General features: G+C 41.6%; 1 protein-coding gene across 1 annotated transcript in view; it reads right to left on the bottom strand.

Annotated features, from left to right (window-relative positions):
• Window positions 1-11513, bottom strand: part of KNG1 (kininogen 1) — a 27430-nt gene extending 15917 nt beyond the window's left edge. Inside the window, exons 1-5 of the mRNA XM_024124344.2 lie at window positions 11322-11513; window positions 8956-9066; window positions 7978-8062; window positions 4819-4991; window positions 3592-3699 (exon numbers count right to left, since the gene is read on the bottom strand). Coding sequence (XP_023980112.1) covers window positions 3592-3699; window positions 4819-4991; window positions 7978-8062; window positions 8956-9066; window positions 11322-11513 — 669 coding nt within the window. The remainder of the gene's footprint in view (window positions 1-3591; window positions 3700-4818; window positions 4992-7977; window positions 8063-8955; window positions 9067-11321) is intronic.
• Window positions 11514-12435: the final 922 nt, after the last annotated feature.

Below are 12435 nucleotides of genomic sequence, written 5' to 3'. Positions count from 1 at the left end.
GATTCACTTTGTTATAAAGCAGAAACGAACACACCATTGTAAAGCAATTATACTCCAATAAAATTTTTTTTTTTTAAAAAGACTTAAATGTTCAGTATGTACACTGCTGGATGCTGCAACTAAAAAAAAAAAAAAATCAGAATGTCTGGGGGAGTGATCTGGGAATAGGTGTTTTTTAAATCTAGGCTAGTGCTCCTAAGGTGCAACATGCCCTGAGAACTACGTAGGAAAACCCTTAAATCAGTGCTTTCCAAACTTTAATGTGCAGATGAATCACCTGAGAACCTTGTTAATATGCAGATTCTGATTCAGTAGCTATGGGTGGAGTTGAGATTCTACTTTGCTAAGTAGCTCCCTGGTGATGCTAATTCTGCTGGTCCATGGACCACATTTTGAATAGCAAGGCCTTAAATCTTACCAATTGTGGGCAAAATATTTCATTTATATTTCATGTCCTTTAATTACTGTAACCACTCTGTGATATAGGTGCTATTATTCTTCACGAGTTTACAAATGAGGAAGTGAAAGCTCAGAAAAGTTATACCAAATCTGATTGGCTTTGTGACTCCAACCAGCCTTTGCAACTCTGTGTTGCAAAGAGAAAACCTAACTGAGGGTTTATAAACAGATGCAGCAACATTAAAGCTAGATAACATTTAGGCCTATATAACCTCAAATGGCTAAGCATACAAAACAGAAGCTGTTAATAGATGCTTAAAAGGCCAGACTCAACTTAACCTGACAAAATTAAATAGTGGCTAGAACCTATGTGTTTAGAGGGTTCCTCTCTCTCTCTCTCTTTCTCTTTTATACTATTTTTTTAAATTCTGGTAAAATATATATAATATAAAATTTGCCATCATAACCATTTTTAAGTGTATAATTCAGGGCCATTTATTACATTCACACTGCTGTGCAACCATCTCTACTATCTATTTCCAATAGTTTTCATCACCCCAAACACATATTCTGCAACCATAAAGCAAAAAACCCCCATTCTCCCTCTTCCCAGCCCCTGGTAAACTCTAACCTACTTTTTGTCTCTATGAATTTGTGTATGTTGGATAGTTCATATAAGTGAAATCATATACTGGCTGTCCTTTTGTGTCCGGCTTATTTCACTTAACATTTTCAAGGTTCATACATGTTGTAGCATATATCAGAATTCCATTCCTTTCTATGGCTAAAGAATTGTTATATACATGTCACATTGTGTTTATGCATTCCTCTATAGATGAACATTTGGGTTGTTTTCCACCTTTGGCTATTGTGAATAATGCTGCAATGAATATTGGCATATAAGTATCTTTTTCAGTCCCTGTTTTAAATTCTTTGGGGTATATATCTAGGAGTATAATTGCTAGGTCATATGGTAATTCTACATTTAACTTTTTGAGGAACTGCCATACTGTTCTCCACAATGGCTGCATGATTTTACATTTCCATCAGTAATGTACAAAAGTTCCAATTTTTCCACATTTTCCCCAATACTTGGCATTTTACAATTTTAAAAAATTACAGCCATCCTCTAGGTGTGAAGTAGCATCTCATTTGTGGTCTATATTTACATTCCCCCTGATGGCTAATGATGTTGAGTATTCTTCATGTGCTTTTTGATCATTCATATGACTTCTTTAGAGAAATGTCTATTTAAGTTGTTTGCCCATTTAAAAATTTTATTGTTGCACTGTGGAAGTTTTTTATATATTCTACGTATTAAGCCCTTTTCAGATATATGATTTGCATATATTTTCTCTCATTCTGTGGATTGTCTTTTCACTCTCTTAATAGTGTCTTTTTTACTTTTTTTCCCCCCATTTACGAAACAAACACATGCTTGATTAGAAACATTGGCAAGTATTGAAGAGTTCCAAAAAGTATAAAAAATCAGAAAAAGCAGCCATAGTTCCAACTGAAAGTTAACCGTATTTTATATTTTGGCATATTTGTTTTTCATCACTTTTTATATTTACATCTACTTTATGTACCTGAGTAAATTCGTATGTGTAATTTTGTACCATGCTTTTTTTGTTTTTTACTTAACATACTGTAACCATTTTACTAGGTCACTAAAATCTCTGCAAACATAATTTTAATGGCTGCACATATTCTACTGTATGGATATACTATTTATTTGCTTAACCATTCCATATGTTGAAAATATGTTATTTCTAATATTTTCCTGTTAATAAAAAGTCAAAATTAACATCTTGCTGCCTGGATTTCTCATTTTCTTCCCATATAATGGACTTTGAGAAGTAGAATGACTAGGTCAGCGGTCCTCAACCTTTCTGGCACTAGGGACTGATTTCGTGGAAGACAATTTTTCCACAGATGGTAGGGGGTGATGGGATGGGGAGATGGTTCAGGCAGTAACTCAAGCAATGGGTAGCGATGCGGAGAGATGGGGAGCCATGGGGAGCGGTGGGGAGAGATGGGGAGCGATGGGGAGCAGTGGGGAGCGATGGGGAGCCGTGGGGAGCCGTGGGGAGTGATGGGGAACCATGGGGAGCCATGGGGAGCGATGGGGAGGGATGGGGAGTGATGGGGGCGATGGGGAGTGATGGGGAGCGGTGGGAAGCGATGGGGAGCCGTGGGAAGAGATGGGGAGCCGTGGGAATAGATGGGGAGCCATGGGGAGCCATGGTTAGGGATGGGGAGTGACGGGGAGCGATGGGGAGTGGTGGGGAGCAGTGGGGAGCGGTGGGGAGTGGCAGATGAAGCTTCGCTCACTCGCCCGCAGCTCCCCTCCTGCTGTGTGGCCCAGTTCCTAACAGGCCTCAAACCGGTACTGGTCCATGGCTCAGGGGTTGGAGACCCCTGGACTAGATTTAGGGACTTGAAGCCATCCCTTGCTTAAAGCACAGCCTTCTGCTAAAATGCAAATAGCCCTGGGAAGGTCATAATACCTTATCATCTTTTTTTTTTTTTTTTTTTTTAACATCTTTATTGGAGTATAACTGTTTTACAATAGTGTGTTAGTTTCTCCTTTACAACAAAGTGAATCAGTTATACATATACATATGTTCCCATATTACCTTATCATCTTAACATGCACTAACTCCTGCCACCTTGAGATGCTTTCTTTTAACATAATTTTGGTTCAGGTAATAAGATATCATCCTGGAAAGGGTCACTAAGGGAGAGAGATGCAGGATGTACTTATTAAAGATAAAAGTAGGGGAGGGAAGGTGAGAGAACAAGCAGAGACAAGTTGGAAGTGAAGCATTGTCCTGGGTAGAGCTCGGGAGCCTTGTAAGGACATTGAGTACATGGGGAGGAAAGGAGACAGGAAAGCGTGAAGACATGAAAAGATAAACTTGACCGTGGCATCATTTTGTCTCAGGCTATTCCTAGCCCCTAGTTATATCTGTAAGTGCTTATTGCCAGATGTAGGGACTCTGACCAGCTGGGTAAGCAGCTCGACTAATGACGTGAACTGTAGAGTCCCAAGTGAAAGTGAATGTGAGCTGCGTTATGTCATCAAAAATTTTAGTGACCGAGTCTTCCTCCACAGCTGAGAGTTCCCACACCTGTAAATACTGGACACAAAAGGCTAAGAACTTTATAATTAGATTTTCGCCTACTTACACCATTTGAAAGGGCCTTGCAGTCTGGAGTTAAGAATAGAAAATTCTCCTTGGAACAATTAGTCTGCACAATTGAGTAAGTAATTTCATAGTTCCATCCAGCCACCACCTGAAATGATTTTGGATTGAATATTTAAAGGGCAGTTTAAACATAATTCACAGTGTTAGGAGGAGCTTAGAATACTGCCTGACATTTCATAAGTGCTCAAAAATACAAACTATTATTATTACTAGGCAAAAGTCATTACTGAATAAATATTGAGCACATTATGACTCTCACAGCCTTCAACACAACACACATACACACAGCTACACATCTGAAAATGAAAAGCAATTTATAGATGGAGTTACTGTATTTCCTTAAGTAAGACCTAGCAATATTTCCTCTGCCAGGCAACAGGAAAAAAATGATCTGTTGAATTTTGTAAAATATTAATAATGCTTTTCTAGATGGAGAAAGAAAACTTTGGAGCTGGAGTGGCCTTGACCAGTAGGTCCTTAGGTTCCCAGACTGCCAGACAGTAAGATTTCTCCTGCTTTATCTGGGGTGGTCCCACCCTGATAGCTGGATATGGACAGAACTGAGTAGAGCATGCATCTTGCATGAAGGCAAGTCGAAAGGTCAATTAAAAGCAGGAAATGCTACTGACCAAAGTGGGTCCCTCATAATTAGAGGCTGAAATCCAAGGGGCCCAGTCAGCTGTCAGTAAAGTCTTCATGAACTGAGGCAATGGAAAGACCAGATTTACAAGTATTTGCTTTTTTCTCTGCTGAAACGGAAACCATCATTTAGAGGGTACCCAGCAAGCTTTGCCAACTTTCTTAGGCACAATTTAATATTGGGGGGCCATGTTTGCCTCATAATAGTTAGGTGATGAGAGAGTCTTCTTAAAACCCTCAGGCCAGAATGACTTTTCCATTTCACCATCTCTAGGAGAACATGCAATGCTGACCACCCATTCATTAAAAACAAATCTCCCAGGAAGGGGGTCTGATTAGGCTCCCTTTCGCCATTTACATACTGCAGTATCCAAATCATTGTGCCTGAAGAGAAAGCCTTTGCCTTCTGAGCTAGTCGTATGAGAACATGAAAGAGTTCCTCACCACCACCTGTGGAATCATATGTTTTCCTCTGGCCAAAGGTTTATTTTAGGTAATGAAACCCTAAACTATAAAGATCTAACAAATTTTAACAATACTATGACATGGGAAAAATTAAAGAACAAACCTGTCTTTGGGCCCTTTTTACTTCTTTAAGATCAAAGAGGTGGGGGTGATGGGTGTTGTTGTTAAAGTGTTGAATGGCGTGTCTCAGAACAGGTTCCAACTCGGGGCTTTCGGTTGATATGGGGTGCAGGCAGCCAAGGCAGTTGTACTGGGCTGTCACCACGGGGCCCTCGGCTTGACAAAGAAAGAGCAAGCAAAACGGCAGCGTTAACAAGCAAAACCTGCATTCACATACATTGCCCTAAATAAGTCAGATAATTTGGAAGGCCCTGATAAGCAAACTTTCCAGTAAGTCCTAGTATGCCCTGGAAAAAGAGAACACAAGACTGAATGATAGGGAAGACCTATCATTCACTTAGGGACATCTTATGTGCATCCTATTGTGCATAATTATTTTAAATTTATTTTAAAGTCATTTTAAATTACAGAAGTGATACACGAATTTATCCTCATAAAAATTAAAACATTACAGATGCATTTTAATTTCTTTTTCAGTGTTAACCAAAGCTCCTTGAAGCCGGGAGCAGGATGTAATACACTTTGTATCAATTCAATCCAACAAACATGTATTTCGCACCTGCTATAACAGGCCCTGTGTTGAGCATGGCTGCGTTGATGCATTAATTCGTTAGTAATGGTCACTGCCATGAAGGAGTTGGGCAAAGTTAAGGGGGAGAGACCGAACTGGAGAAGGATGATTTCAATATAATTCAGCAAGAGCCTGGAAAGGCAGAAGCCCAGAGTGAGCCCAGGGAAGCCTTTCCTGAGGAGAACAGGCTGAGCTAAGAAGGGTGAAGAGCAGTCAAGGTCAACCTCTCAAAACAAGGTGCGAGGCCTGAGGAGAAGGGAGGGACGGCTCCTGAGGAAGAAGGATGAGGCAGGGACCGGACCGTGTTGTACACACATCTTAACCAGAGCTTATAGCAGTAGGCAGGGAGGGGTGGTTTGAAGTGTGAGTAGTCTGGAGAGAGGCCTCTGCTGTGAAGTCTGGGCTGCGCTCTGTAGGCAGGGATTCCTAACTATTTTCCTGGGTCATAGGCTCCTTTGATGACCCTAATGTAAGCTATGGCGCCCTCTCCTGGAAGATGCACATACTCACAACCTTCTCCACTTCTGGGCATTCCTAGACCCTCTGAGGTGAATTAAGAATGGTCCCCTGTAAGAATGGGGAGCCATCGACTGGGTTTTAATAAAATGATGTAAAATAGTTTAAAAAGGAGAGAGTCTGTGTTAAATCACCACTGTTCATGACACACAGCCCTGACTCCCTGGTCAGTAGCAGTACATGTGGCAAAAAGGGGAAGAAATGAAGGAGTCCTGGGCCCCTTGGCCCCGGGGCTCTCACAGCCCGAGGATGTAAGATCCCCCAGTCAGCAGTTCAACGGAACCCCCCTTGCAACTGTTTCTCGGCATTCTCTCCATAAGTTTGTGTCAGGAAATGACACACTGTGTGAATATTCATAGCTTTCCCCCCTCCTTTCCTTGTAGAAGTTAGGTTGAATCAGGGTAATGGGCAAAGTTAAAAAACTAGAGGGAAATAAATATATAAATACTGTTGAAATAATATTTACATTTTTTCCGAGAAAAATATACAGACCCTTTGAATAAAATTGTTTCTAAGATGGTTTCTGTTAAAAAAAAAAACAAACAAACTAGAGGGGATGACATGGGAAAGATGAGAGAATTACTGATGGGAAAACAAAACAAAAAAAGATGAACACAGGAGGTGAAAGGGAGAGATGGAGAAAAGCCCAGAGGCTGGTTTGCCTGACCTCAAGGGCAGCTCCCACTGGTGTAGGGGAAGTGATGGAGCAAACTATGAGGGTGAGATGAGCAGGGAAAGATGCAAACTCAGTTTTTCTGGGTGACAAGGATTTTCCACCCTGCCTCAACATTTCCAGAGAGATTTTTAAATTAAAATGTTTCAAATTTTGAATTCTGAAACATATCTGACCAAAAAGCTTTCAGATAAGAGATTGTGGACCTAGCACTAATTTCTGAAGGTGTGGCAAAGAGCTTTTTCTCTCATGGTACATAACGTGCTCTGCTCTGGATAATGTTAAAATGTGCTTACGACATAGAGTTCTTAAACCAAATAATAACAAGCTACCCCTATCAAAAGATTTTAATTACTTGTCATTTCTGTTTTGGACTATTTTTCTTTGAATGCAACTTCTTGCAGGAATGGAAACTCAAGGGATGTAGTTTTTGTGGGTACCATATAGAGGATTAAGGCTGGAATAGAAGGATCACTACTACAGTGGGGTTCAATAGCATGGCTGAAGATGCTGTTCTGGAGCTCACGTACAAAAACACTATCTTGCAGAAGGCCAGTTCCAGGATGGCTTTTGTGACTGACTTCACCTAGACGTGCCCATCCTTCTGTATGTGGCACCTCTGCCACAAGAGGGAAGGAGCTAACAGTGGTCATCTGTTGATAAGTTTCTCCATACTTAGATTCTAAAGGAATATCGTTTATGGAGGGTCTATTCCACCAATTCTGCTAACTGCTAGCTGTGGGGTCTTGGGCAAGATATTTGACTGCTGTGGGCCTGTTTCTTCATCTGTGAACTGGGGATATTAACATTTGCCTCATAGAGTTGTTCTGAGGAATAGATATGTTAATACACATGAAGTGATTAGAACTGTGGCTGGAGAACTGTGGCTGGTAATAAGGGCTCAATAAATGTTAGCTATTATTACCTTTACCTTGATTATCATTAATACATTATTATGATTACATCTTCAGGTGTATCATCTAGTTTCATTCTAAACAATTGGGCAAAGTGGGAATTACTGTGATCTCCTTTTATAGGTAAGGAAAAGGAAAGCCAAGAAGGTGAAAGCTTTGAAAGATTCCAGGCCAGATCTGACCTCAAAGCCTGTGCTTCTCTCACTCTAGGACACTGCCTACAATTGAAGCCAGTTGTGTCTTTTGCACACACCTAATACAATGCTGCTCTTGAGGAAGAGAATCAGGATAGCGCCTAGGGGCGTGAGCCCGGCCCCACCTCAGGACTCTGCTGCTCCACCCCTCCAGCGCCCCCGCAAGGCTGCAAGTGGTATCGCCACTGCTGCCCTCTGGGAAAGAGGGGTCTTTGGTGCCACACAGAAGAGGTTCATTTTTCCCCAGGGCAGCACCACCAGGCACAGCAGCTACCTGGAGTAATCTGGCAGGTCTGGGTAGCCACGGAGAACTTCATATTCCCCCTCTTCGCCACCGTCGCTGTGCATTCCCCTGTAGCCTAAGAATAAGAAAAAAAAAAAAAGAATAAAAAAAAGATTTCTTTTAATCTTTCAGATGAAATCCACCTAGTACTATTGCTAAATACGAATTTCCTTTTTCTTTTTTAAACTTAATTAATTAATTAATTTATTTATTTTTGGGTGTGTCGGGCCTTCGTTTCTGTGCGAGGGCTTTCTCTAGCTGCGGCGAGCAGGGGCCACTCTTCATCGCGGTGCACGGTCCTCTCACTGTCGCGGCCTCTCTTGTTGCGAAGCACAGGCTCCAGATGCGTAGGCTCAGTAGTTGTGGCTCACGGGCCTAGTTGCTCCGCGGCATGTGGGATCTTCCCAGACCAGGGCTCGAACCCGTGTCCCCTGCATTGGCAGGCAGATTCTCAACCACTGTGCCACCAGGGAAGCCCTGGCTTTCCTTTTTAAAACCTTGTCAAGATTTTTTTTTTTCTAGCAGAGTTTTGAGACACAAGAATGAATGTTTTGCAGCCTAATCATTATTTTGTACAAGCCACTGATATTCGTGAAATATTGGAGGAAAGGCAGTTTAAATGGCGAGGTTTTAGAGTATGAATCTTTGTTTTGAGCCCCGGAGATATTTCTATTTCATCAAGATGCACACAGTGCCTGAGAACCAGCCTGCTAAACTGTCCTCTTGCTCTACCTTTCAATTTCAGTGTTCAAACTGCATACAGGGAGCCAGGGTTTTGACATTGAAGAGGTGGCTCCCTGGACTGGGAGGAGAGTGGCTTGCTTCCTGGCAGGTACCATCACAATCTCCCTCAATTACGGCCCAACAAGAAACTGTGCTGTGCCAGGGCAGGGTAGGCGTTAGATTAAGACAGCCCTTGGTAAACTTGGCCGAGAAAACTGGAGGCTCAGAAACTGTCAACACACTCACAGCTTGTGCAGAGTCATTGTAGTCACAATCCTGCCAGGTTTTGTCACTTTGAACAGGACAGTCACCCTCTTTGATTTGGTATTTGAAGGAATAAAACGTGTCAGGATCATCCTGAAAAACAGCAACCAAAGATACGTACGGTTCATCTAACTGACCCAACAGCAAATCATTTGAGTGGGATCTGGTGCAGTTATATTTGATCTTGATTTGATTCAATTAAGGCAAAAACATTTATTAAAAATATTGAAAGTTTATAAATATTTACTTGGAGGAATGTTCATAATATACTATTTACAAATATATATATATTTAAATTACAAAGTAGATCCATAGTTTTAGCCCATTTTTGTAGAAACCAATTTATATGTAAATATATATTAAAAAAATTTTTTTAAGTCTGGAAAATTATGCAGCAAAGCTGTTAAAATGTGTGTCTTTCAGTGGTGGGAGTACAGTTCTCTTTCACTTTCTTCTTTCAACAAACATTCCTGAATTGTCTATTTTTTTTTTTGAACAAACATATATTATTTTTACAGTTAGAAAACAAACCAGAAGCCTTTTTTTCATTAAAAAAAAAAGTAACAGTTATCTGGATGGTGGGAATAATTATGGGTAATTTTAGTATTTTTATTGGCATTGTTTTGTTTTCTATTTAACATAGCATGACATGAAATAATAAATTAAACTTTTAAAGTATAAAGGTGCTGACTTAGATGAGCCTTCAGATGCAAAGTCCTGGTGTGTCAGAACAGCAAGGGACCTCAGAGGGGATGTTTTCCATCTCCTCAGTTTGCAGGTGAGAGAAAGGAGGCCCCAGGTAGATGGCGTATGCCTTAGGCAGCCTCCCCACCTTGGAAAGGCAGAGCCAGCTCCAGATGGCAGGTCTCCTGACTCGCCAGGCAGTGCTCTCTTCACAGTGTTTGCATTTGGGAGATGATGGAATCAGACAAGATAGACTCCAAGGTTCCTTCCATGTCTCAGATTTTAATAAAACCTAAGTGGTCATGGTACAGGCAGTCCCCACACAGCAAGGCAGAGATAAAGAGTGATTCTATTGACATTTTAGAATAAAAAAACACATTTGCCATGGATGTCTGCCAATAAAGACTACAACCATACTAGAGAACACTAGGACTCACAGGACTGCACAAGTTTGTGAAACAGAAAGGCCGGACTTTCAGAAAACAAACAAACAAAAACATATCTACTGGGCTTTTTCCTTTTTCCTTATCATATCAAATACCTGGGGTTTTTTTCCACCAAAGTAATCAATTGCTTAACTATCACAGAAACACAATGTTTTATAGTGAAATTCACTTAAACAAACTGTTGAAAGATTTGTAATTCTTGAAGTCACACACCCTGTCAGGGTTTGTCTCCATCCTGAGTTCATCAATCAGTGATTTTTAAAAAGTGCTAAAAACCAAATAGAACATGGCTGTTACCTTGATGCATTCAGCCATATGGACTTCATGGTAGGTATTTTGTCCAATGCAGTTGAACCAAGTTAATCTCATTTCTGACTCCTCTTAGACAAACCTTCCCTTTCCCCTAGCTTAACTGAGGTATAATTGACAAATAAAAATTGTATATATTTAAGGTGTACAATCTGATGAGTTGATACACATGTATATTGTGCAATGATTACCACAAACAAGCTAATTAACACACCCATCACCTCACATACTTATATTTTTGTGGTGAGAATACTTAAGATCTAGGCTTTCAACAAATTTCAAGTGTACAATAAAGTATTATTAGCTATAATCACCACACTCTACATTAGATCCCCAGGACCTATTCATTGTATAACTGAAAGTTTGCACCCTTTGACCAGCGTCTCCCCATTTTCCCCACCTCCCAGTCCCTGGCAATCGCCATTCTACTTTATGTGTCTGTGAGTTTGAACTTTTAGACTCCACACATAAGTGAGATCATATCATACTTGTTAGACGTACCCCTTTAAGAACCCACTTCCCACCTGAGGTCTGGAGGTCTTCATATTTTTGTCTAGGACTGGTCACCCAGTAAATCCTCCTGCTGCAGCCTGATGGAGTTCCTGGATTCTCCCACTCTGCACAGTCCCTTTAAAATTTCTCCATCCTAGGATATGCTGCTCTGATCACCCAGGACAAGTCATACCTTTCCCTTCACCCCCAGGCCAGAGAATGGTGTTGGTCTTTTCTAAGAGCTGTAAGCTTCCCTTTGATTATCAGTTCTTTGGTGATTGGGGTGTGTGTGTGTGTGTGTGTGTGTGTGTGTGTGTGTGTGTGTGTGTGTGTGTGCGCGCGCGCGCGCGTGAGGCCTGGGCTCCAAGTGACAGCACAAAACCCCAATGACCTCAGGGTTAAACACAGCTCACTCACCGTCCTGATGACCTCAGTTACACGGTACAACACAAATTGGTTGCTACTTGTGTTTCCACTGTTATATTTCTTCAGAGCAGCGTCCACAGCTTTAAATACATCCTGGTCGTTGCAGTCGATTTCTTGCGAGGACTCCTGGGTTAAACTTGGTAGCAGCCTGGAGCAAAGAAAAAGGATGGTGATTAATTTCATGATTTAAGTCTCCCCCTGGGAGTTTCACCAAGAATTGGGAGCCAATTAAGATGCTGATTTTAACTATCTTCAGCCTCCGGGCTCTCCTCTCACTGCCTCTGAGCTCTGGGCGCCTGGCTAATTTCTGCTGCACTATTTGCTTATTTCAAAAGGACAAATGGCCCTGCTGGTAATCCAAGCAGATTTCAGGCTGAAACATTACAACACTGGGGTTGTTGACCTGCTTGTTTGCATTTGGGGAGCATGTGGGAGCACAGAGCACATTTCCTGGTAATTGCACAGCTTTGTCAAGCAAATCGGAGCAGACTCTAATAAAGCAAGAGAAAAAAACAACAACCACCTCTGTTATTCCCTTGTGACCTTCCCAAGCCATTTATGAAGGTCACTGCCTGTGGCAACAATGTAACTGTATATAGAATGTGCAGAAACCTTTCAATAAAATTGCTCTGCATGTTAACTTCTCTAGCTGCAGTGAAGCAAGCTGCCAGCAATTATATTGCATGCCTGGGGATCCCATGCACAGTGACATAGTGAGTGCTGGGGGTCCCACACCAGGACATTGGGGCAACTAAAGATAAACTATGGACATCCTTTCTGGTCTGTGGTCAAGCCAGCCTCTCTCCACTCACTTGCATTAGTTTTAGAAAGGAAAATGCTCCCCAGGGTGGAGGAGAGAGAGGAGAAGCCTAAGAAGAGATGGGTTGGGTGAAGCCCTGCACCCCCAGGCCTTGCTTCTGGCTTGGTGTCTTTCACTACCAAGCCTCCGCCACCTGTCTGAGAAAGATGGTCTATTCGGGGAGAGGTGGTCTAAGACAAGGGCTAGCGCCTAGCAGATGTTTGCCCTCAAGTCTTATCCCCTCCCCCACAAAAAAGGTGTTTGACTTCTTTGTTGTTGATAGGGTCTCTAGCTTGGCAATTCAGT

This window comes from Physeter macrocephalus, chromosome 1 (assembly GCF_002837175.3).
Source record: "Physeter macrocephalus isolate SW-GA chromosome 1, ASM283717v5, whole genome shotgun sequence".
Lineage (NCBI taxonomy): Eukaryota > Metazoa > Chordata > Mammalia > Artiodactyla > Physeteridae > Physeter > Physeter macrocephalus.
The sequence above is the reverse complement of the archived record's forward strand: the minus strand, read 5'-3'. Positions and strand labels throughout refer to the sequence as shown.